The sequence below is a fragment of the Perna viridis genome, chromosome 14 (assembly GCF_037379345.1).
Source record: "Perna viridis isolate PV_CMFRI_1.1 ecotype Kerala chromosome 14, ASM3737934v1, whole genome shotgun sequence".
In the NCBI taxonomy this organism is placed as follows: Eukaryota; Metazoa; Mollusca; class Bivalvia; order Mytilida; family Mytilidae; genus Perna; species Perna viridis.
Genome location: NC_142458.1, coordinates 19681145 through 19708890, shown reverse-complemented (window position 1 = coordinate 19708890; position 27746 = coordinate 19681145). Strand labels below are relative to the sequence as shown.

General features: G+C 31.7%; 2 protein-coding genes across 9 annotated transcripts in view; one reads left to right on the top strand and one right to left on the bottom strand.

The window, feature by feature from the left end:
- The window catches only part of LOC148598537 (uncharacterized), a 165069-nt gene that overhangs the window by 24567 nt on the left and 112756 nt on the right, over nt 1-27746 (bottom strand). The gene's annotated exons all lie outside the window — the stretch shown is intronic.
- On the top strand, nt 329-17663 carry LOC148598545 (uncharacterized). Of its 7 annotated transcripts, none has more exons than XM_088561019.1 (3): nt 329-399; nt 4645-4706; nt 15751-17663. In XM_088561019.1, exon 3 carries the CDS (start codon nt 15825-15827, stop codon nt 17373-17375), a length of 1551 nt encoding a protein of 516 aa, XP_088417145.1. In that variant the 5' UTR covers nt 329-399; nt 4645-4706; nt 15751-15824; the 3' UTR covers nt 17376-17663. The 7 variants fall into 7 exon arrangements, with proteins under 7 accessions (XP_088417145.1, XP_088417147.1, XP_088417146.1 ...); XM_088561021.1 differs by lacking the exon at nt 329-399 and adding an exon at nt 1971-2142; XM_088561020.1 differs by lacking the exon at nt 329-399 and adding an exon at nt 3542-3561.

The window sequence follows — 27746 nt, the reverse complement described above, 5'->3', positions numbered from 1 at the left end:
CATATCTTTATACATGTATGCAGAGAAATTTCTAAAATAATGTCAGTACAAATCTTTTTATAGAACATTTGGACAGACTTGGGCAACCAGCAACACAAGTTTTTTTTCCTGGAAGTAAGAATAGTTAAAAGGTTAACAAACAAAAGATAACTGTTCTACCAACAAATTATGACAATTAAAATCAAAATATGGCAGTTCTACCTTTTGACAATAAAACAAAAGAACTTGAGAAGTAGCAGTTCTGTAATTTACAACATTTGACTTTACTGTGTGTTATAAATAATAGGGAGGTTGTGATCTATAAACATCATAAAATATGTATAGATTTACCAGATAAAGTCTGACACTTTACAGGTGTGACTAGGGATAATTACATTGTCAAATTATCGGTAATTACAGGTTAGTTCTTTAATCTATCTTATTGCTTAATTTTTCAGAAAAGGAAGGGAGAAAAAATAAGTAGAGATTTCAGTTTATTCATCAATTTAGCACGTTTAGCACATTAAATATTACATTTTTGTTGGCAATTATTTCAAAATTTAGATATAGATCATTGAGACATTCATTTACACCTTCAAAAATTTCAATTTATAGAATTGAAGATGACATGTTTTTTTTTTTTGTTTTGTTTTGTTTTTTTTTTGTTTTTGGTTTAAATACTGGTATTACACTTTACTACCATAATATTTCAAATAACACCAAAGAAAAAAAAACATGAAAAAAAAAACAAAAAAAAAACTGGACTTTGATGGCTTATTTCTACCAATTACATACTAATTAGGTTTGTTACTGAAACATCTGCACGTTGAATTCAGTATCATGGTCAAAATATATCAACCATCAGGATTCTTAATAAAAATCACACATAACATGGCACACCTGTCACCAGTAGCTCCAAGGTACCCATGACCCTTTCCCTCTGTAGTTTATTTTCATGCAAAATTAAGACAAAAAGTAGCCTAGAACACCTCTACTCCCTCCCCTGCTTTAAAATCCCTGGATTTTGTGTTGATTATATAAAGCTTTTGTCAAAATACCCAATGGTTATGAAAAGTTGCAGATGATAACTGAAAGGTGTGAGGTGTGATAAAGTTTGATGGACAAGAGGGGGTGATATGACTTAAAATGGCCAGAATTTACGTGTAAATAATGGGATCAATATGAAGTTCTAATCTGTATTTAATGATACTCAATAAACATACAAAATTTGAAAAAAGATCCTTCAATACATCTTCTAAAGTTATCATCCTGATACCATTTGGGGACAAACTTTTGGGGGGGGGGGTATCATATAATTATACCCCACCACTTCATGTGGCTGGGTAGAAAAATGGTGGAAATTTTACCACAGAAGGTACATTAATGGAAATACTACCCTTTCTTACTTTCATTCATTTACAATAGTAATATATATCTCCAAAATTCCAGATTTAACTAGAATTGTCCTTAAATGGACTGATGCCCCCTTCATTAAAATCCAGAGAGTAATGTAGTGGAGGTGTGGAAAACAATGCATGTGACAGTGATAAATGCTTAATGTGGGACAGATGGACAGACAGAGAGTATAATGAGAAAACTGAACATTAATTGAGCTCCCTTTAAGCCTATCGCTTTCAAACAGAGGTAGGTACTTGTGCCATGGTGGCCGAGTATGTGCAAAGCTCTTGGCTGGTATGTTTTAACCACAGAAGCCAAGTTGCTCACAATTCCAGGCGGGTTCAAAATAAAGAGAATTGTCACTAATCAACAGTTTATTACAATAGACTATACATAAAATACATGTTACAGGATAAAAAGTTATTTTGATATCAGAAAATTATGAAAACTCACATATATGGTGCACTCAATCAAGTTATCATCTAGAAGTTCTCAAATTCCTTAATACGGATTGGATCCATATGGTACAGGGGAGCAACTCAACAGACATCAACAATCGAGGAATTCTCCATATAGCGATAACTTCCTGTTAAGGCAAGTTACACTATTGTCAACATATACAATCTACGACCTCGGACCATCGTCTGGAACACGATAACTTCCTGTTAAGGCAAATTATACTAACGTCAATAATTCACAATAACTTCGGACCATTGTCCGGAACCTCGGAACATATTGTCCGGAATACAAATACTTCCTGTTAAGGTAAGTATACATCAAAATGTCAAACAAACATCATCAACAACAACGAGTTAACTTCCAGCTACGGCAAGTTACAACTCTCAGAAATAATATTCCTCTTGCATCACTTGTCTCGAAAAACACATCCCTTAACCACATAAAAATAAATCCCAATTTACATTCAGTCTGCAACCATATATTCCTAAACATAAAATCTGCAATCCTTCTCCTCCTCTCTCTCCTTTTTGGCCACTTATCCCATTTAATTCCACTACTAAATTTCAATCTCCAATCTTTTTTTTTAAAACTGAAAATCAAAGCCCTTATATACTTTTCAACACCAATTTTACACCAACTATTTTAATTATCATATCTTACATAACTGACCTAAATTAAGCACTAATTCAACACCAACTTAGCAACTTTGACAACTACTTAAAACAACATCCTACATGGGTAACATGATACTGTACTTCATCACCTTTCCTATAGAAAACCGCTTAAAATCATAACAAATATTAACTTCTTGATATAAGAATGACGGTACAATGACTAAATCAAAATATGCTTATATAGACATGCAACTAATTATCATGAAAATATACACCTCTACACTTGGTTACACAGGATATATTGATATGATTGGAGTACTGATTAATTAACAAAGAACTTTTTTCACAAAGGAGAATGATTCAATTTCAGAAAGTAATATGTTGCATTATACATGTACAAGTTGAGAAATCTTCTGTAAATTTTATCAACCAGTACTTTTGTTATTACCCTTCATTCAGCAGTAACCAATATAACTTTCTGACAGGATAAAAAAAATATGCATCACCTCATAGACCAGATTTTATTATGTGACTGTGACAACATCAACTATTTTTGATGTTATGATAGTTGAATTTCGATGCAGGAACTGGAACTGAATAAGTTTCAGTTTACAGGATATTTCTTGTACATGTTTAATACAACATACATGCATACATGTATCTGAAAACTTGATCCAACATATACATTTGTAAGTGTCTATCAATCATGCAGCAGAGGTTTGAATTAAAATACCCCCTCTCCACAACCACAAAAAATAAACAAATCTTTCTGGGTCAATGTTTGCAGAATCAAATTACCCCCTTCAGCAGAACTATAACGTAAAGGAAAAAAAAAAAAGACAGTTGAATTAAAGCAACTAACAAAGTTCTTCATTTAAAAATAAGCACATGTACTTTAAATCTATACAAAGTCCTTAAATATGAACAGCATTGTTTAATCAAACAATATTTCTAAGTGTTTATATAACTAACCTAAGGGGTAAACTTTGTTAAAAGTGACAACTTTGATTTTTAAAGTTTCTATACATTATGCAAACATACATAATTTAACCATTAACTGAAACATTAAATAGAAAATAGAATTGTTTGTTTGGATTCTTTCTTCTCTAAGGTAAGAATAACATTTGACTTGAGTTTTATTTTTATTCCTCCACAATCAATATACAACCAAGTTTTTTTTTTTTTTTAATCTACAAGGATGAAAAAGTAACACTATTCAAGTACTGAATATGTATATACAATGTCTCAGAATGTGAAGATTCTATTCGCTACACCGCTCCATCGGATCAAATTGATACACGGAAGATAACATAAACTTATAGCAGGGTCTGAAAAATTCCCAACGATGTCAGAACTGTCAAATTTTTGATGAAAATGTAAAAGCTCCGGATTTTTCAGTCCCAAACTAAGAATTATAAACTCTGAATATTGATTAATTGATTATGAATGCCCTATGGGAGATATTTCATACAGTTCAGGATGAGAACGATTGACCAATTGTACAGTCACTGTAGTACTCCGACACATTGAGTGGGATATTTATTACGCTAGCTGCTAACAAAAGCAAAATACCATAGGCAGGCATGCCATTCCATTCAAACAAATTTTCTGACTCCAAGCCATCATTTAGTCACTATTAAATACTGTGTGTTAATAGAGAGAGTAATCAAGGGAACAAAGATTCTAGTGGAAATCAAAAGAATGTAATCCAGGGACAAAGACCAGACATGAAACAGATAATCACAACAAAGAACATAAAGTAACTAAAATAATACATACAAAGTAACAAAAGTAAATGAGCAACTGAGAAAAATCAGTGATCACTACCAATTTTAAAGTCTTTGGTGTGACTCAACTGGGCAAAGAACCTGCAACGTCCCATACTGAGACAAGAATACTATCCTCAGCAAAAGAGGCAGTCTGAAAATTGATAGAGAGTCAGAATAGGAAACTCACTCAAATTCTGGCTAGTCCTGATAACAACTTTTCAATATATTTACTATATGGCTATACCGATTTTTGTTGAAATTAGGCAGCCCTGTCAAAAATTACCCTGTCTCAGGCTGGTGGGCAGGCTACTATTTCTAACTCTGAGACAGTTATAATATATCAATAGAAATAAGTAATTCATTTCACCAATTTAAATATGTTCTATTATTATTACATCTAAGCAATTCATATTTTTACTTTTCAGTGAATATGGAAAAGATTTAAGGGACAGAAAGGGAAGTGGAGTTTTGTTTTGATCCTACAAAGGTCAGTGGTAAATAAGTACTATCTTTAAAAATAGATAGCTGACGCAGTAAAATTTGTTCCTTTTACTTATAATTGTCTACATTACATTACATTACATACTACAAATAACACAGGGCACACACTTTTAATTTAGGATACAGTTTTTTCGAACACCACAAAGTAATCAGTATTTGGCCAAAAGGGAAACAGAATTGTAGTCAGGTGACTTGCTCTTCCATGAAAGAGTGTCTTTAAGGTCAAAGGGTAAAAGGTGAAACTATACTGACTGCGTTGGAAAAAGGTACACTCTACAGTCATTTATATAAAAGGATAAATTTAACCTTTTCAGTTGTGTAAACAATAGGAATGGAGTCTGAATTAAAACAATAGTTTACATCAGTAAGGATTTAGAGCTGTACTAAAATCATATCAGTTTTTCTACAACTTTTAATGCCTCAAAAATCAGTTTGAGAGAAAACAGCTTTTTTCAGTAGCAGCGTTGAACACTTTAAAATATACAGTTGACCCATAGTGAATATAAAAAAGCTTGGTATATCTGACAAAAAACAATTATACTTGCTATAAAAAGCCTTGCAGCATTCATGGTTCATATTTGGGTATAAACCAGTTATATTCAGTGAAGTATTGAAAAAATGTATGGGGACAGTCTAAATAATGCAGACCAAATACACTTCAAAATCAGCAAGAAACTGGCAAAAAAACAAAGTTTTCTCTTCACCATTTTTCTTTCAATCTAAAATCGAATAGCAAACCCACATTAACTTAAATCAAACTATGAAGGGAAACAACTCAGAATTTTAAATACCTTGCTAATCATTTGAAGTAAATATTGATAATAAATTAATGTATCTATAACCGTCAAATTATAAGCCCTTTCTACATAAAGTACTTGCTACCAAGGAAAACAATATTTATTAGTTTTATGTGCTTTAAAACCTGTTAAAAGCCATAAAGTGCCATATAATGTTGGCTAAGAACCAGTAAGCCAAAGTTTTCTACCCAAAGTACAACTTGTAAATTACACATCAATTTACAGTGAAACCCATTGATATTGTTGTTTTTCAAAACTAACTCCTTTTTAAGGGAGGTGGGGATGGGGATTTGCTCCTTTTTCTTTTAAACTGGGAAATCTGCAATTACAGTACAAAATCTTGAATTTGTTGTCAAAATGATTAATTTTATGCAAACAATATATCACAAAACCTGCCTTACCCACCACCTGCATTTTGCAATAACCTGACATATAAGACTATGATTAAAATATCCCTATTTAGTTCATTCCATGCAAAATTAACCTATCAAAAGATCACCTACCTAATGTAGCCCGGATTTTGTGCTTGCTTGAAAAGTCACACAAGGATGTTCACTGCTCAGTTTAAAAATAAAATGGATATGAAATGGTTGTGAAATCTTTAAATCTCTCAGACTAGAGCAATATGAAAAAAAAATGTATGGGTCAGTGTGCTAGTTTTTGAGACATAAGCATTTGTATTTTGGCAGAAAAAGGATTTCTCTGGATTTTTCATAGGTTTTGACTTAGTAGGTTTTAGCCCTGAAGAAATATCAAGAATTTCATAAAAACTTCTCAAATATCAAGTTAAGGTTTGTTTAATGAAGTAATGAAAAGAAAAGTGGGGGACACTGGGCAAAAAAATTATACTATGAAATGGATAAAACCAGAGATGTAAAAAAATCTTACAAAAATGACTGAATATGAGAGGCGAACATTCTGAAGACAGGTTTCACTGTATTTGAGAGTTCAGATTTAAATATAAAAGATATTCGTACTGATTAATCTAACACTTAAAGTAGTACCCTTTGATTATGGTGTTTGAAAGGTTTGCAAACTTGGCCTTAAACCAGGAAAATCAGAAATAAGTGAATAACAAATATCTTATGGTTTGAAGGCATAATACTGGAAATATTTGATTTTATTAGTCCAACTAAAGAAAAAAAATCCTAAATGAAATCCTTGCCCAGTTTATTACATTTCTGTGTGTGTGTTATACACCTTAAACCCATAATGATGATATAGCTGGGGAATAGGGAGGGGCATAAGGTCATTGACATCTCTTATGAGCCTCAACAGACAGACTGATGAAGATATTAGATTTTTATTAAAGCTCTATCATAAGAAAACTAGGACAACAAAAAAAAACACTATCTAAAACATAATTTACCTATTTTAAAGTAAAAACAGTTACAAAAATACAGCATGCATATTACAATTAAGTGCTAAACTAGTGAAATTTTATAATTTTTGCCAATTATTTCAAGTCATATATAATTAAAGCCCTTGTCATATGATAATCATTAAAATATTGAGAAATTCTGATATTTATTATTTTATAGCTGCATATCAGGGATGGATTCAGGCAGGGGCGTGGCGGGTATGCGTCCCCCCTAAAATTTGCAAGCATGGGTAGTCAGGTTAGATTTAGGTGGTTTAAGGTTGAAACTTAAATTTCCTGCAAATTTTACCACAAAAGATATCTGTATTGCACCCACTCCACAAGAATATTTCAAACATTTAACCTAAAAAAATTTTAATTGTGCACCCCCCCTCCCCCCCCCAAATCTAAAATCCTGGATCCGCCCCTGCATATAACAAGTACAGTTCCATCTAAGAATAATGCATAAGCTGACATTTTAGGTGATTCATCCATATCTTTTGCACAAAAATATCTTAGCTGGAATTGCTTCAGAATGCTTAGAGACACCTTTTCAAAAATGCAAGTAGAAGTTAAACATAAAACTGTTTTTTTATTCATCTTGCCTAATACGCTAGTCAACGTACATTTTTGTAACTTTTCCATTTTTTATGATTAAGTATCACTAGCAAACATAGTATAAGTACAGTCCTTAAACTTTGAACGTGACATGTCAGGTTGGTAGGAAAGTTAATAGGACATTCCAATACTGCGAGTTCTTTAATTCATAGATACCAAATTCCGTGAATTAGGGAAAAAACACATAATCATGGTGTCTTGAATTCGTGGTTTTGAGGGGTTTAGTATACACATCAATGGAAATCTCCTTTTTGTTGGGAAAAAAAATTTGATGTACCCATGAAAAGCATGAAAATTAGTACTCCACCAACAACAGTACTTTCACAGTAAATAAAACTAGTGTCTTAGGTCATTACAATACAACAGTCAGGAAATCACCACATTATAAGTTGATGAGTGTTCAATAATAAAGCATTATAGCCAAAAGATATTTATACATGTATTTGCCTTTAGCAAGTTGGCTAGGAGAGGTTTCACACATTTCATAAACAGATACTGACGGAAAAAAAAAAACTTCAGAGAAATGGAGTATCAAATAAGGGCTGACTTATATCATCCGCTGCATTATTTTACACTGAATTAAATCTGATAAAAAAAACAACACAAAACAAAAACATTTAAATCTCAAATGCTTGTGCTCTTTTAAATTTCATTTATTTATATTCTGCAATAAAAAATGCAATAAATTTCTAAAGTTACAGTTATAGTAAATACATTTGTATCATTATTTTGTTTACAAGTAATAATTGATAAGTCATAATATAGCAGACAAATAAGATATGTTCCCTTTTTACAAAACTTCCCAGACAAAACCCCAACATCTATATGTAAGTACCAGGAACTAATCTAACAGGCATTTTATTCAATCTTTAAACTGGATATCAAATAAACTTACAGGATATAATTAATAAATTAAATAACAAATATTGATCATATCTGTGAGCCACGCAGGGGACGTTTGTTTCTACTTAACCCAACCAAGTCAATATTATATACAATATGATTTTTAATTAGATAATTACTGCAGCTTATTGTACATAACCAAACAAATATAATTGCCAAATTAGGCCATGGATTTAGATTCTTGTTTTTAATAAGTGGTACAGATAGAAACTTTCATGGTTATAGCTTTCTGATCATTGATAGTACATTGAATGAGAAGTTAAAAAAAAACATTTCAAGAGACAGTATCAGTATCATAAACAATGCAACAGCATGTGTCCAAAATATATTAAATGGACCCTAAACATGTCATGATATTGTTCAGATTTGCCTTAAAAAATATAAGGTAAGAAAGGAGGACAAATATGGATATACTTAAGATGATGGGCTTAATTCAGTCAGGTCAAGCATGAATAGCTAATAGTCCACTGCCTTAATTTGGTCCAGTCTAGAATGAATGCCCCATTGCCATTTTTCAATCAGGTCAATCATGAATACTTAATTGCCTAAATTTAGTCCATTCTAGAATGAATGCCCCATTGCCATTTTTCAATCAGGTCAAGCATGAATACCTAATTGCCTAAATTTAGTCCACTCTAGAATGAATGCTCCATTGCCATTTTTCAATCAGGTCAATCATGAATACCTAATTGCCTAAATTTAGTCCATTCTAGAATGAATGCCCCATTGCCATTTTTCAATCAGGTCAATCATGAATACCTAATTGCCTAAATTTAGTCCAGTCTAGAATGAATTTTTGATTGTCCTAGTTGGTCCAGTAAAGCTCATTGCCTGATGTCTTTTCCATCTATGTACATAATTTATTGAGGTACAAACCCAAATATGTAGATAAAATTCCTTCTATCTTAAAATACAGTACCTGTACCGATCCGTGCAACAACAAAAATCGTGATCGGTCATTGATCACCGATCAGTTTCCGGTTAGTCATGGATCATCAAACCAATCCATCGTACTGGTGATTGCATCATGTGACCGCAGAGCGGTCACTGTATTTTATGATTTTGTTGTTTTCTTTGTCAATTTTACACATATTTACATAATTTAATAGATTTAAACATCAATTTATACTTTTATTTTACATTTCTTTTATTTCAAGCAGATCTTACATCATTTTACATAATAAAACTGCGATCAGATAGGTCACCGGTCATCGATCCATCAGCGATCAATCAGTCATCAATCCGTCAAATCGTTGCATGGATTGGTTAAAGGACTGTATCATGTTAATCTGCCACATGAACATCATTGCTTTTAATCTTGGCATTTGCAAGAAGGGCTTGTTTTACTTAGACATTTCATGGTATATTTTCATTAAATCCTGTTTTTATTGATATTTTTGTTTAAGTAACCAAGGTGTGCTTATCCGTTGCTTTCGGATATTGAACTAGCTTAAAGAAAAATGGAGTACTCTTTCGAGATAGATACACGTATTGTCTTTTGTCCTATTTGTTAAAGTATGCGTATTCTGTATCAATCTCAGGAGCTAAATCCAAATCAGATTTTTTATTTATAGTTGTATTTTTCAACCGCTGCCCTTGGTTAGGGGAGGGTTGAGCATTCATAAATATGTTCAGCCCCACCACGAACTGTATATCTCTGTCCCAAGGCAAAACGTGTAGTCCAGTGGTTGTTGTTTTTGATGATATACTTCTTTCTATAGATTAAGTTGATTTTCATCTTTTATGAATAGTTTCATTCCATTTATTTTGGGGCCTTTTACAGCTCGCTTTATGGTATGGGTTTGGCACATCTTTAAGGAAACCCTAAGGTGACCTACAGAAGTTTAATTGTTCATTGTTTGGCTTTTGGTGGATGCCTGTCTCATTGGCAATCACACCACATCTATTTTTATATAACAAATCAATTACATATCCTATTCACAAATTAATTGATAAACTTTGAACATGAAGTATTGAAGAACCTTTCAACATATAAAAAAAATATAAAACAATTCCCTTGACTTTTGAAAAATCATTACCTGGTACATTTAAATAGAAGATATTGACCCATCACAGTTGATTTAAACACCAAAAATACCATTGGCTTGGCCTTGTCATAACAGATAGTAACTGACTTTTTAAAACTAATCAGATGTTTCAACAGAGTGTTATAGAGACCAAGGGATAAGAGCCTCTCTGTTTGTCCTTTAGATTATGGTGCAATAATATGTTATTGTGGTTTCGTGCCTTTGATAAAAGTGAGACTTTCATGGACAAATAGATGTTGGGACTAATTTTTGACGAGGAATTTAATTTCTTACAAGGTTTGAATAGGTTTGGTAAAATGTATAGTTTCAATTAATGTTATAGATAACTGAATTAAGTGTAATGGTTACATCTTTTTATAAAGATTTGCTGGAATATTTCTAGAATAAAAAAAAATAGGGTTGACTTTTTGTTTGATGATGGCAAACAATACATTTCTAACCTTGCTTGCTTTTGGCTGTGTAGTCAATTTTTTTTTTTTTTTTAGAAAAGTTTAATGAGGTATGCTATGAGGTATGCTAAGCCAGAAAACACTATGCATTTGTAAACTGATTTTAATACACAGGCAAAATTATTTCACATGATTTTCACCTGAATTGAGCAAATAAACTAAGTAACAGAGTTCACCTGAAATTCGGGTGAATGGAGCCTTCACATGAAATTCACATGAAATGTTCACATGAAAATCATGTTAATTTCATGTGAATTTCACATGAATTTCATGTGAAGCTCGATTAACATGAATTTGACGTGAAAAATATTTGCCTGTATATTGTTTCAGTTAATACTTCAAGAAGCCATAATGATTGTTGGTAACAAGATATATAGAAAATGTTATATACTATTTTAACATTCTGTACTGTTGACTGTACAGCTTCTCTATCCAATAATTTTCTTAAGATGATGAACATCCATTGATAATTTAGTTATGGGCCTTGGGTCTATACATTTTATGTTGTTAGGTGATCAAAAGTTTTGTTTCTCCGTTATTAGTAAATCCTTGGTCAAACATTCTGCGTATCTTCTTAATTTTAATTGTTAATATTTCTATAAATAAGATTTGGAAATACAAAGATTTGGTTGTTTAGAATAACAAGTGTCAATTTAAATTGATTTTAACATGCTTTTTAAGAGTTTTGATAAAAGGTGTCATATTGAAATTGATAGTAAATTACCTTTAGAACTGATTTATCTTGGTATACTGTGGAGAGAATAGATAGCAGACCTATTGTCCTTCAGGATCTAAAATTTAAAATATCGCTTTTAAATTCTATAAAAGGTTTAATTTATCTGATGTCAACCATACAGGAAAAAACTGCAACATTCACAAGTTATAAGGCACAGACCATTTTCTTCTTGAGGGGAATCCAGGAATTTTTGTTGAATGAGATACAATAGCCTAATGATAGAATTACAGCATGGCCATGTTGGGGCCAAAAAACCTTTAAGACCAATACAATAATGTGGAACAGACAAACAGACCAGAAGGGACTGTTGCATGGTACAAACAGATATGTTATCAGTTCAAAAGTAACCTGCAACTTCCCTATATATCAATATGAGTCAGTTTAGTTTTTCTGATTGATTTTTCCTACTACTTTTTACATTTGTGAATGTTATCACCACTTTGCAAGATGAAATATTTTAGAGATCAAAGGAAATCAGATAATATTTTAATCATTACACAATATTAGAATTGTAAAATGTTGTTATTTTTGTGCAAGTTCTCTTTAAACAAATATCCAGGTCTTAATTAATTTTTTTATTTATTTTATTTCCATTTGGTTTTGCATTGGTCTATGGATTTGTGCTTTTTATTTGGGAGTGGGGGGGGGGGGTAGAAGTTTGTCCCCAGATCAGTAAATATAGATGCTTGCAGTTTTTCAAAGTTAATGATTAAAATATATGAATAATACACAGAAGTCAATATTTTTGGACCAAAATTCTCTTCAGTCTCTTCTAACAAAATGAAATTATCAAAGATTACAAATAATTTGATTGGTCAGTTTATTTATTTTGACCAATAACATTAGGTAGTAATCTGGGATATTAAAAAATCTTCTTTTACCAGTACATATGAAAAAATTGTCAAAAAAGGTGATGGATCCAGTGTAAATACCCTCCCCCCAAAAAGAATGAAAAAAGTACCTAGGCCTTCCCTTGTCTCTTTTGAGGGTGCCACATCACCCATTTTTATCACTACATAAATAAAATGTAAGGCACCTTTCTCATCTTTTGCATTCACTGTGAAAAATGTTGGAAAATATATTAGTATCTTCAACACTTTTTTGGGCAATGAAAGATTAACATGAAATACATTCCCGTCATATTCTTTTCCATGAAATTGGTCCTGGAAACCAAGAAATTTATTTAGAATAGCCTTTAAAGTAGGGCTTTATCATAATAACATTCATAATACTATACCCTTCAGTTTTATCATGATACACTTATTAGTGTCGATCTCACAACATTAAAACCCAACTGGTTCAATACTTTTTCATTTAAAAAAGATTTTTTACACTGAATGTACACATGATAAAATTGGTTTTTAAAGATTTTAAGTCCTCTCATTTCCTCATTTAGTCCTTAATTTAAATATTTCTTCATGTAAGTAAAGCCTTTACATGACTTGTCTGAAATGTTGAATTAAAATAATAATTAGGTGCAAACATTCGACTGCATGTTCTCTGTTGATGTTCTGGGAAGCCAATCTTGATTGGTCATGTTCAACCATTTTTGTCAATCGGAACTCCTCAGCATTTCTAGTTACACAAAAGAAAAACATTATTTTTTAGTGTAACAGAAATGGCCAAGTAGTTCTGATTGAAATTTTTGTCAGCTTTTCAGACTCCTCTGGTTTAATCTATTTCATAGCATTTATATTTTTTTGCCCAGTTGCCCCACATTTCTTTTCATAATTTTATTAAACAAACACCTTAAAATATTATTTTAGAAGTTTTTATAAAATCTTTGTTATTTCTATCGTGTTTTTTATAGATAAAACATACTTAGACAAAACCAAAAGAAAATCTAGAGAAATCCTTTTCCGCCAAAATTTCAATTGCTTACATCTAAAAAAAACAAGCTCACAGACCCATCTTTTTTTTTTTTGTCTTTTATTGTTCAAGCATAAAAGATCTTAAAAATAATCACCATCATTTGAAACCATTGTTATTCTTAAACAGACCAGCAAACAGTTCATAAAATATGCCTTAATATATGCCCTTATTCACATTAAATATAATGCTAGTTTCCCAATTGGAAGGTAGGTTATTAAACATCCCATGATTTAAGCAAAGATTTGACCTAATGATATAAAGATTGATTAAGATCACATCATTTTCAGCTTTCAACCTTCATGGGAAATTCTAGGAAGTTCTGTTAATTTGTTCTAAATTCTGGTCTACAACATTGTTTTGAAATTTGAAGATATTGAATGATTTCAGGGGTGTTACAGAAAGGAAATAAAAGAAACACATATACTGTCTCAGATATTTTTGAAAAGAAGAGAGGGAGGGGTGGAACAGACTAAAATTTGTTCATTTTGCCCGAAATTGGGGAAAAAACAGGGATTTCTATCCCTGGGAACCACTGCTTTATTCCTCATTACAATGACCATACAGGTAAAACCTTTAATTGAAAAAATAAAGTTGTTGTAAATATTTTCTTTGAGAAATTATCTGGGCAAAAGTAGTACATGAATAAACCGAACCCTAAAAAATCAAAAAATATGTCTCAATCAGACACTTTTTTAAAGTCCCTTTATATCAATTTAAATGTATCATGATCTTTTGTAAACCAAAAACCTGCCTAAACCAAGCCAATTCAAGTCCAGAAGAAGTCCAGTTTAGACTGTCCTTAAAAAGTTATACAAAAATTTCTAGTTTACAGTACATAGACCAGAAAGTCATTCAGAAAGATCAGCGCCAAAATAACTTTAATTACCCATATCAATAATCAAGGTTCTCTACACAATAAAATTACCTATATCTAGCCTAAATACACCTAATATAAAACAGCCATAAAATGTAACGGAGAAAAAGATACACTGATCCGTCCCTATTTAAATATTCATTCGTTAAAATAAAATCTTATATAAATTGAATAGGTATTTAACTACCTGAATAAATTAAAGTTCTTCTTTTAAATTCTAAGGACTATTATGTTTAAATCAAGATAAATATCTTAATATTAAAGTTGTTTTTGTGTATAATTTTGACAAATTAAGTGTATGGTTGTTTTCAATTTAAATTCCTCATTTGTGACAATTTCAAATGGGTATGTTTTGATGAAAGAAGAATGTAGTTACAGATTTTATTGAGTATCTGGAATGGGTGCATTACAGGAAGGGGACTTACAATTAGGCCACACTCAAAATAATGTTTGTTTCCTCTTATCTGACCCTACCTCCTGGATTTTGGTAGGTAGGTAGAAAAAATCTTTTTTTTCCCAAAGTTCATCTGATTCTGTAAAAACCATGATCAAAGAAGTGAAAAATGATGCTTTGATAATAAAAATAAAATCTTTTCAGAGAAGGGAAATAAAATTATTTTTATAAGGCCAATTTTTAAGGGTAGATAGAGAAAGGGGAAACAAACTTAATCATAATATTGGCCTTACACACAGTAGACTTACTACAACTTATCTTTATAAAAACCAACATACTTACAATATTCTCTAACTCTCCATCTAAAGTCAGATCCCTCCCCCCCCAAAAAAAAAACAACAACAAAACGGAAAAAAAAAAAAAAAAAAAAAAAAAAAACCCAGAAAACAAAAAACAAGAAAAAAAATCATATTGCATGATGACATAAAACTATTTAAATTCGTTATAGTATTCTGCTGTGCTGACAGTTACAGGTAAACAATTTTACATAAACCATATTTAATTTTCCTTGTGAAAAAAAGGAGTGGATGGGTTCAGTGAGATTTTCTTTTAGCAACAGGATTTATTTTTTTCTTTTTAAATCTACATTGTTGAGTAATGGGGTATCTATTTTACCGTATTTTTTCAATCCATGGCTGAGTAAAAAAAAAAGACTTATATTTGGAATATATTTTTTTCAAAATATCCTAGGCTACCCTTCCTAATTAAATGGTTGGTGCCTTAGGTGAGCTCAATTTACCAAAACAATAGGGAAAATCTTGTCTTTTTTCCATGATTCTGATGGTAAAAATATCAAAATGATTTTTTTTTCATACCATGTTTTACCCACTGCCTAATTCTTACAGAGACTGACATGTAAACTCTGTATGTTTTTTAGAGCATGGTTTTTTATACCTTTTTTTTTTTTTATACTTTTCAGGTTTCCTGAAGAAGCTTTCCTTGGAGGTGGGCATATAAGAATGAAAATAAAATTTAACTGAATAAAGCATTACAATGAACCCAATGCCAACATCACAACATTACTCTGCTTTTCGTACCGACGATGACATACAAAAAGCCGTGGCACAATTTATCGAGGAGGAGGCTCACCTATTGCAAGGGAAGTCAATACAAGAGGGAATTGGAGAGATTTCACAATGGCTGGGCAGCATGATACAACAAGAACGTGAAGGTTGGGCATACAAAATTAAAATGTCCATGCAAGAAATAGAAAATCACAGGAAAGAGTCACTTAAAGTTCAAGGGGTCATACAAGATTGTGCTCAACAGCTTCATTTAATATCAGAATGCTGTAACATGGATACCAAAGCCTTAGCAAATATAGAGAATGAAGAGCCTAAAAAGGCCTTGCCAATGTATATTGAATGTTTAACAGACCTTATCAATTCTTTAGTCGAGGATAGGCTAGAGTGTCTTCAGATTTTACATATAAATTACAATGATGGATCATCTATCTGCAAAATGCTAAAATCTTATACACAAGAAATGCAAATGAATGCAGACAATACTAGAAATGAACTAAATATGAGAATGGAGGCATTAGAACAGAGAAACAAGGAGCTCACCAACGAGGTGAGAAAACTTCAGAAACAAGTGAACAATAAGCAACAAGACTTGGACAAACTGACAACTCTTCTGCAATCCATTACTGAGGATAAAATACTTGGTAAGAAGAGTAGAAAACATGACTCTCAGGATTCTTACTTCCCAAATATCTATGATAGAGGGACTTCACCAATATCTGTGACAAGTTACACTTCTTCTAAAGATGAAAAGGACATTAAGATCACAAAAGAAAAGCTGAAGAAAATCAAACATAGTGCTAAGAAACTAGAGAACTCTCTCCAAGATGCACTTTCACAAATTGACCATTTTCGTAAAGGAAGTCACTCTACTATGAAGTACAGTCATGCTTCAGCAATTGCAAATAACATTAAGATAAGGCCACTTCTTGCCCGAGCTTCAAGTTCTTCAGATACTGAATCAATGAAGGATGGCGGTTCTACCTCACGACGACAACTTCCACAGATCCCATCACAGAACAGTGATAAACAAGGGTTAGAGGTCAGTGACCACACAAATGTTTTACCAACCCCGGGAAAAGACAAACGTCGTGACCGTGGCAAAGAAAATCAACAGCCTCCTCCTCCTTCACAAAGTGACCAACCTCCAAAACAAAGTCGTCAAAAATACCAAGATAGCTCCTCTAGGACAAGTGGTGATGAATCTGTCCAACAACCAAGGAGTGAAAAAGTGAACAACAGTAATCAGTCATGTACCTTTAGAACTCTGGTCAGATCGCTGGATGAAATGAGAACCCGTAAAACTTATAAAAAAGGTGGGAAAGTGTCTAAGTGTTTACGGTGCCAAAAATTATTTACCTTGAACGACAACCACAAAAAAGCTTGTCGATACCACTCAAGAAACAAAGAAAGACGTGAAGAATATACAAACAAGGGGAGATTGTCAAGGGTACATTATGTCTGGCAATGTTGTCACCAAGGGGGAGACAATCCAGGCTGTTGCTATGGACATCACTTATAGCATAGCAAATCAAACAGTTACTAATACTGAAATGCAGACAGACTGAAACTTAGCCAATCATTTTTTCAAAAGGGAACTGGGTTTTTAGCAGTGAAAATAACTCATTTGATTTAATTTTAAATTTGGACAAAAAAATTCAATATAACAATATTTTATGACATCATCTAACAAGCCATATAAATGACTGGGAAAACATCTATGTTTACCAAGTATGAAATTTTGAGGTTCTAGAATGCTTTCAAGCTAAATGAGAATCGCATGTCACATTAAAACACTTTTATCAATTGATATCAGTTAACTAAATTCAAAACATAAAACATGGCATTATTAGGGTTAGAGGTCAGCATGCCAAACGATGACTAGTTTCTTCTATACAAGTCTTCATTACCATACTGCAGGTTATTTTCATAATTGTCAAATTTTGTGATTTACTCTTAGATTCAGGGTAATAATTTTTGCAGTCTCATTTTTCACATCCACAGATACTTTCTATGGGAGATAACTGCAAAACATCAGGACCTTGATTTGATAAGCTTTTATTTAAGCAATTCCCAGAATCTTACCAATACAGCAAAAATTGTTACCTCATAAAAAATATCCAGCTAAATGGTGCAGACAAAGGTGTAAAGTCATTAAGTCCTATTTCAGGTTAACTAATATAAAGTATTTTCATGAATGATGACCAAAATTTAAGGATGTTCACTACTAAATTTTAAAATAAAAAGCTTTCTTAACATTTGGTACAGATTTGTAGACAATTGTCTTGGGAACAAAAATACCAAATAAAATTGTTGGGTCAATGATCTCATTTTTGAGAAATAAGAAGTTGAAAATTGGGTGGGAAAACAGATGCTTCTTGATTTTTCCTTGACTTTGATTTAGCACCATTAAAACTTGTTTTAAACTATGAAAAAAATAAGAAGGATTTGAAAATATATTGTCACATGGATCAGAATGATGTATATAATGAAATGAGAAAAAGAAAACATAGGGTCAGTGGACACAAAATTTAAGACAGTTAGTTGGGTAAAACCTGACAATCTCAAAAATCTGACAAAAATTCCAAAATGAAACCAGCAGACATCCTTTAGTCATTTCACACTGAAGAATTCTTACAAATGGATTACTTTAATTTTGTACAGCACCTTTAAGGTAGAAAAACAGATTTTGATCTGAAGTAATCTTGAAATTTTGGACTATTTGATGGTCTTATATTGACTCAACCTATTCCCTGAAATTAAATCTTGCATGCTCATCAGATAATTTTTAAAATACAAAGCTCTGTAATCACAGACAATAAAAACAGAGTAGAAAATCTGATGACCAAACATTCTTTTGTACCTTATCAGTATAGACTAGTCAAAATAAAGTTAAACTTTGACAAAGTGCAGCTCAACTGGTTTAATTCAAAAATAGAGCATTATGCCCCATATATACACAGAAAAAAGTCTTTGAAAAATAAAAAAAAAAACTCAAAATAAGCATTTCAATTAAAATTTCTATGATATTTATGCTGAAAAAGGGAGATAACTTTTGTCAAATGTATGTACTGATTGATACTTTGATGCAGATGTTGGTTCCTTATTGGCTAAATCTCACATGTTATGCAGCCCATGATGTGTAACTTTAAAGTATAGTAGGTACATTAATTTTATTTGGAAATTCTTAAAATTACAGAAACACTTTGATCATTTTGAATTTAAAAAAAAAAAAAAATTGAATTGTTTAAATCTATGAACTGTTTTTCAACAATACGAAATTTTAAACAATCTTCACACCACAAAAAAGAGTACAATCTTTTCTTTAATGTCTTTATCAAAATTGGAATTCTTGAAATTCATTCTCTAAAAAAACCTGCACATGACTTACTGGTTAGTGACTAAATCTGGGCAATCAGAACTCCTCAGCCTTTCAAGTTACACGAAAGAAAAACCTCAGTGGTACTAGGTGGAAGAATCTGTCTCAAATTTGACCCATCCATTTCTAAAGTAATAGTTTACTGGTTGACATTTTTATCATTTTTTTCCCCTAGCTCCTCACTTTGTGCCAAAATTCTTGTTCTTCAGTTTCTAGTGATATCTAACCAACTTTTTAGGGCCACTTGAAGGATAGAACTACTCTTAGTCGCGAATATGACTACAACTCCAGCAATTTTTTTCAAGAAGAAATTCTCCTTTCTGCGTCTAACACTATTTTTTAGTGAAATGTCAGAGTAGTTCAAATTGCAAATCTGGGTTGTTCTTTGATACAAAACGTGTCAGTTGTTTTTAAATTGTAGATGATCATCTGATTAATGCTAGAATGTCTATTTTCCATACATTTTATTAATCAGATAAGGCATAAAGGCATATTTTATATTTTGTATCAAATTTTATTACTATTTCATCCATTTGTGCAGAGTTATCTCCCTTTCAAATTGAATTTGAAATGCTATCTAATGTTTCTGTAAGTTAGATTTTGTTAGACTTTTTCTGTGTTTATTTGGGTCATACTGCTGTTGGAACTTAAAATCTTCTGTTGCAATTTGTTTAGAACTGAGATAAATTTTGCTAGATTGCCTGGACGAGTATACAAGTTTAAATGATGTATGTTGTACTGTAAATCACCAAAAAAGGAAACTGTTGAAAAAGTAACAAATGTTAGGAATTATGGATAATATCAGTACATCTCAATTAGAAAAGGAGTAAGGCACATGAAATGGACCCTCACCACCTGAAAAAAACACCCATCAAGTAACAGGACAAAGATTGGTGGATTCTATCACTTTAAACTTGAAATACACATGTACATGTTTACTACTCAGTTAAACTTAAATAAACAGAGGGAGGGATTAACATTTTATAATATGTTAAAAACATTTAGAAAAGCAAGATCATTTATGTATTAGTGTCATCAGTTTCAGGAAGTAGACATGGGACTGAAAATCAACTACTATATTTAGCCAAGATTTGCTGGATCATATTATTTTTAAATGAAAACGACAATGTACATGCCTCCAACGTTTCTAAATGATTTCCAGTATGAGTTTATTGCATGTGATTTGAATTCTTAAACATTATCATTACAGATCCATGCAACTATTATTTTCCATTCATCATTGATCATCAGTCAGTTGCAGATCAGTCATTAATCAGTCAATCTGATAACCACTTGACTTTTACATCATTTGACTCTTAATCAGTTAATGAATTTTTTTTTGAATTGATGAGAAGTCAAACAGTTGTGCACATTGATTCAGAGACTGTACTACACTCCTTGGGACATTTACGTTTCCTATCTTAGCATTCGTGCATCGTTTATCCTGCATTTACACTTCGTATTGCGTTCGTTTAAACGGACAATGAATGCAAGATAGAAGCATTCATTTAAATGCACAATGAATGCATGCTAAGAGCGTTCGTTTAAATGTTTTCATTTTTCGTCTATCATGCGTTAATAGAAGCGTTCATTTATCGTGTGTTTGGTGAGCGTTTAGCGTGCGTTTAGGTATTGTGCGTGCCGGAAACCTAAATGTCTCAAAGAGTGTAAATACATTATGTACCTGTCCCAAGCCTTGGGAACCTCGTCCAGTGGTTGTTATTGTTTTTATGTTCATTGTTTTTTGTTATTTTTCTTTTATTAAGGTCAATTTTTGTCTTTTATGAACAGTTTCACATTATTTATTTTGTTGTTCTTTGCTTGGCATTTGGCTAATGACTGTCTCATTGGCAATTGTACCACATCTCTTATTTTTATATATCCGAAATGGAATTTAATATCTCAAATCAATTGATTTTTTTTTTTTTTAGAGACAGGCAATCCATTCTTATAAACTTTCACATAATATATTCACTGTGAGATAAAACATAAACAAAAAATTGGTTAAGCCCATGATGATTTTTATTTTCACATTTCATATCCTGCAACTATTGGACAGATCCACAAGGTTTGCAATAAAAGTTGAACCCATTGGTTCAGGTACTTTACATTATTGAATGAAAACAAGGGAAAGCAGTTATGAGAGTTAAGTGTAAGTTTTGTAAGAATCAGGCAAAATGGGAAAAATCAGAAACATGCATGTCAAAAACCCACCAATCTGACATCATAATTTCACTAAATGCTTTTGATCTTTGAATAAATTATAATTTGATCTCTGCCCCATTGGATTTGCTCAGAAATTTTTCAAAAGAGTGTTAAAAAATGAGGTTTTTGACAGAATTACCTGCCCTTGAAATGTTCATTTCATTGTATTTCAATTAAATTATAACCCAATTTACCAACATGATATGGAAAATCTTGTCCTATTTCCTTGATTCTGATGGTACAAATAGACAAATTAAACTTTCAAAATGGTGGGTTTTTCATACCATGTTTCACTCTGCCTGATTCTTCCAAGGACTGACACTTAAATTTTACAGAGTAAACAACCTACTAGTGCTACAGTGAAACCTGTCTAAACTGAATCATAAATAGACTGAAAATCTGTGTAAATCAGATATCTTGTGAAGCCTCCTTCTGCCATTTTCATGCATTTTGAACCTGTAAAAAACAGCCTCTGCCAAAACTGAACAAACTCTCAAGTCAAACTATATGACATTATTTGGGTAGGTAAATTCTAGTGTTCTGGAGCTGTTTCCATACCTATACAGAAACTGCTGACAAAACACATGACATGAACACAAAATGTAGAAAAAAAATTTGAGGTGAAGCTTCTGAAAATCAAATACAACTTACTTTAAATTAAAGACATGAAGTTCAATGCTTAGTTCTAGGTATACTCTTAAGTATATCATAGAAAAATCCAATGAAACAGGAAGTTGAATTTAGCAAGTTAAATCACTTACAACATGTATATATATGTTTCATCCATATAAAGTCACATACTAATTTCAAAATCAATCTATCCTTTTTGAGCTGAGATAAATGTGGTAAATTAGGGCAGACTGAATAATGGTCAGAATGATGAATGGACAAGGTCATACTAATATACCAACCAATGGTTGAATGGGGTATAAATGCATGTTTAAATTAAAATAATTCTAATCATAAGATTATTCATGCTTATAGCTGTTAATTGAGTTCAGGAGCTCTGAGATCTGTTCATACATCCATGAACGGCCGAAAATAGCTGTTTAATCCTATAATGAAACTCTTTTGGTGTTCCCATTTCCTTTAAATTCTAAAAAGTTTAGTTAAGACAGGTTATCATGTCTTTAGTCACTTAATAGTTGTGAGTGCATTCTTGTTCAAAGGGACGTAACTACAATTAAAACAAGCAAACCATTGTAATAATGACAGTTATTTATTTTTATGGGAATTATTTATTTAAGCTTGCTAAATTTTCATTAGCTTGTGCAGGCTTCAGTTCATGGGTTGGAATTGATTCTCTATGTTTGTAAAGGGAATTTTACATTTTGTTGAGATTTGAATTTCGACCAAACCACAAAAAAACATGAAAACTGGTACCCCCAAAAGTGATAGTTCCTTCAGGGTGATCAATTTAAATACGAGTTCGAAAAAATATTTTCTTCAAAGTCAAAGACCATTATTAATCACAATGTATTTAAAACTAAAACTCTCTTTAAAAGACTAAATACTCCCTGCTACAGCATGAGGAATATGAAAGCAAAAATTTGTTTACAAAACTCATCCTAATAGAAAATTCTGACAGTGTACACATCTCAACTATAATGCAGGGCAGATAAATATAAAAAGGAGGAATCAAGGCTATAATTTGCTCAATTTTGCCCAAGTTTTGCATAAAATTAACAAAATGTTTCAAGGAAAAGGAAAGGGGGTTCAAACCTCTTGATGCCAATTTCTTTAATCTCCGTCACTTTAAAGTGATCATATAATATATAGGTTATCATGAAAATCCAGAAAATAGTAAAGTTGAAGTTTGAATTTATCAAAACAAAACTCCTTATATATATAATCATCTACCACCATGATAAACTTGTTAATAAAATATGCTTTGACAGAAACAGACAGACAAACAGAAATCTATTTATCAGTATTCGAAAATGTACATTAAAACATTGAGAGTGATTGTGACATATATTATTCTTCTTAGAAGTCTTTATGTAAAATGATGTCACATATCAATAGTGTGTACTCACAATACTAGATATTTTCCAAAGACAACTGTAATCCAAAAAATAAATGTATAATAAGATAAATAAAATGTGAAAATTGGATTGTAGAAAAAGAGAAAAAGGTTTCATGTGGAATGTCTCAAACTTGCACTCATGCATATGTCAATACAATAATGTCAGTATCAAAATTGAAAGTAACTATTATTCTACATGTACCTCCAAAGTTTATTCTCCCAGTTACAGCCACACACATTAATCACTATAACAATAAGCAGAACCAAGCATATAGTCAATTTTTACTTACAAAAATGAACTAAGATAAGTCCAAATTCTGATAATGGTTGAATCAGAGACAAATGTAAATTGAATAAAAACCAATAAAATATACATTCTACATTCATGTACCAAAATAATCTCAGTATCTTCAGTTGCTTAGCACCCTCCTTTCTGTGGTCTCATATAATGTTGTTTACCTAAACTTCTTGTGGTTATGGATTTTATTCCCCTCAATGTTGTACAAAAGAGTTTAAAATTAATAGTCAAAGCCATTTCTTCTCCGCAAAACAGACAGCATATTGAAGATATAGTGATGAAGCTCAAAGTCAGGGTACTGTACCTGAGTGGGCTGACAATTCTTTCTACTGACTGTTGCATTTGCGAATTATCTGACTCAGGGTATAGACTAATACAAACAGTGTTCCAGGATTCCAAATTCCTGTCATCCATGGCGAGTGCAATTTTGTTGTGGGTAAGTTGTATATAATGCTCCACTTTCCTATTGGCAAGAAAAGAACTTGAATTTCCTTTAAAGATTTCTTAAATCTAGAAGGCAGGCTTCAATTGTGGGGAAATAATCTTTCATTTGAAGTTTTCCATAGAAACTTTTTTTTCAAATCTAGAATACTGAGGCTGTTTGTATGATCAATAAAATGTTCTGCTCCCGAAATGCATGACATAATTGCTATAGAACTTTAAGCCACAATCAATCAACCAATCAATCAATCAAGTGTTTAAAGAAAAACTGACTGTTGATATGAATGATAATTAGGGAAAGCAAAGTCCTTTGATGATATTTATAAGGAATTAAAGTAAAAATCAAAATACAAAAATAGCCACCAAAAGGTCTCACTAACCACTTCTAACATTTCCATTACTTTACATGTTAAAAAAGTAATTTTCAAAGTCTCACTGTGAATTCCCAGGACAAATGACATCTTAAAGTTGCATACCGTTGCGAAGCTTGGAAAGTAAGGCTTCCAAAATCATTATGCTAATAGTACGATGATTATAGAAATTCTTCACAAAATTTACTTGAATAAATAATACTGAAAATCCACATTTTCACCTGTTCTGCTAACTGACAGCATGGAGGCAAATTACTCACACATGTAAACAATATTCATACACTTTTGTAGTTAATTACATATATGATTTTAAAGTACGCATTCTCAGCTTTATTTTGACTACTTTTAATCATAATACACACAAATAATGCACTTACAATGCATATGTCTAGGTTCAGTGTGTTTTTGGTACTACATAGGGGGTGGCCATTTGATCCAGAAGTGGTTAGTGGGACCAAAAGTAGCTCGATTTGAATTCTTTATTATCTCCCTTTTTAGTTACAGGAGGTATAAGAACAAGATAAATGGTGTAAAACAATTTGAGTTCAAAAAATAAAAATAAATGAAATGGTGATAGGGCCCTTTGAAAGATGAAATTACTAAAATTAGTACACATTTGCATACTTCCTATTTATTCAAACCACAATCAATTATGCATACTATGAGCAAGTTCACAAAGGGGAATAATCCTTTCAAATGGAGTGAAACTCAAAAACACTTAACAACAATTCCTTGAGCCATTTTATAGGGGTATGTTGCACCATGTAAAACCTTCAAGTTGGATTATCTAACTGTTGAGTCCTCCATTCCTCCCTTTACATCTACATGTGTTGCCTATTGTATTAACTTTCCTATACAATTACATCATAATCCATTGAGTGTCAGTTACAAGAAATATGGACAGATGAATGAATGCATTGACAATTAGATAGACAGATAAGGTGGTTCCTATATACTGTGAAAGTTCTATTGTTCATGGAGTAACAATTTTCTTGTTTTCATGGGTAGGCCAAACCACAAAATTTAGTTCACAACGAAAAGGATATTCTTATTGATGTGTATAATAAAAACCCGAAAACCACGAATTCAAGAAACAATGAACCTGTGTTTCTTCCAAAATCCCCAAAAATTGGTATCCGCTAATTAAAATACTTCACAGTACACAAAACACTTTGCAAATTGGTATAAAAATCCACCACTTTTGCATTTAGAACTCTAGGATTATACATTAAATCATACCTACAGTCTTACATTCTAGTGACATTCCAAAATGTATTGACATATAGCATGAGGGGATAATAAATAGGCATCAGAAAATCATCATCACTCTTCTTCTTGTACTTTCAGAAAACATAACCAGCACAAGGGGAGATCTAACAGTGAAGAAAACAGAAATTAAAGGCAGGGAGAAACAAACAAGAGTCAAGAGTAATCCCCCTTGGTACAGAGAAAACATCAGTAACCTTCTATGACTACAAAATGATGTCTTATTGTAGATAATCTATTTGAAATTAATTTTGTATTTATTGGAGATTAGTGAGTGGAGAAACAGTGATATTTGCTTTTGTGCAACTTTATTTATAGTAATGCAATACAAATCTATCAATTACAAAATTTACCAGGCAATTTTAGGAGCATATCATTTTTTATTAGTAAGAAAAGAGAGAGCCTGCTTAAATATATGGGGGTTAACTTTTTTTCTCTTTGTAGAATGGTGGATCATATTTATTTTTTGGATTTCTAAGGGTAATGTCAATTTGTTTTTCTCAAGTACTGGAGGGATTAAACTTTTTTTAAAATAATTTTAAAAGGGGGGATCAAGAGAAATGCAAGTTACTTTTTTCAATTGACCAGCCCTCTTCCTGGTAAAAAATGATAAGTCCCTCATAAAATATGTTGATTCTGAATGTAAATGTACAAATAATCAAATTACATTAACACATTGGTGGGACTATTTTCATGGTACGTGTTTCATTCACTTCCTGATTCTCACAGTCACTCAATGTAATAAAAATTATACCATTCAATAAATCTATTAATTTACAGTCAACTACACCAAAGATGTTGAAAAGGCAGGGGTTTTAGGCTATTATTTGCTTTTTTTTTTGTATGAATTTAAGTAGTAGTCTTTTTAAGAATTAGACAAATTCTGCAAAATGTGATTCACCCCAAAAAAAAGGCTACAGTAAATTTCATTTTTGTTATTAAGTTGCTTTATAGGTGTATATGATAAAATATATAATTAGTCATTCTGATATGCCAGCTCTATGAAGATAATCCATATGGAAAATCCAATAGTTTCTACTGTTTTTTAAGTGTCATTTACTAAGTTATCTCCCTTAATAATGAATTCTTCAGTACATTCTATATAATGTTCAACCGCAAAGAGCATGGGTTATATGAAAAAAACACATGTTACACTCTGTTTACTATGACATTTTATACAAAATTTCAAATATAAAAATATGTAGGCTTTCCAACCATGAATCACATTTTGCACGATTTTTATATTGAGTGCTACTTAACAATTTTTTTTTAAAATCCACCACTGTACACCCACTCCTGGAGGAAGTTACAGTACTAAAGTGTGACAAAATTGAGGTAAGAGTCCCCTTAACTACAAAGCATGTACCTAATATTTAGTCACAGAGAAAACTGGTGAAAAATTGGAAGGAGGAAGAGGAACCTGTAGCTGATGTTTCCTTAGCATATATTAGTACATGTACAATAGGCAGAAATTTTTAAAGAAATGGTTATTTAGACAAAATTGGTTAAATCTCAATAGACCTTAACCAGATTAAACTTGTTTGTATTAACATCATTTACAGTTTATATGGGGAAGTTTTTGTTGTTAATCCCTAACACACACACCCCACTCATCACTTCCTCTTGGTCTTTAAAAAAATGTGGTTAATAGTTGTAGTCCCATAAAAAATACTACATAGGATAAATTTCATATAGACATGATAAAAGATAAACAGAATCCCTTTTCCTTTTTTGAGCATGTAGAAATGAAACCAACAAGACATAAATAGTGTTGGGACTTTGTGTCAAATCAATTTATCTTGTGTAATTTATACCATTTTTAGAATTAATTCAAGGTGTCAGCAATATCAAATAGCCATCTTTTATAAACAAATTATGCAATAACAAAGAAATGTAAAGCAAAATTG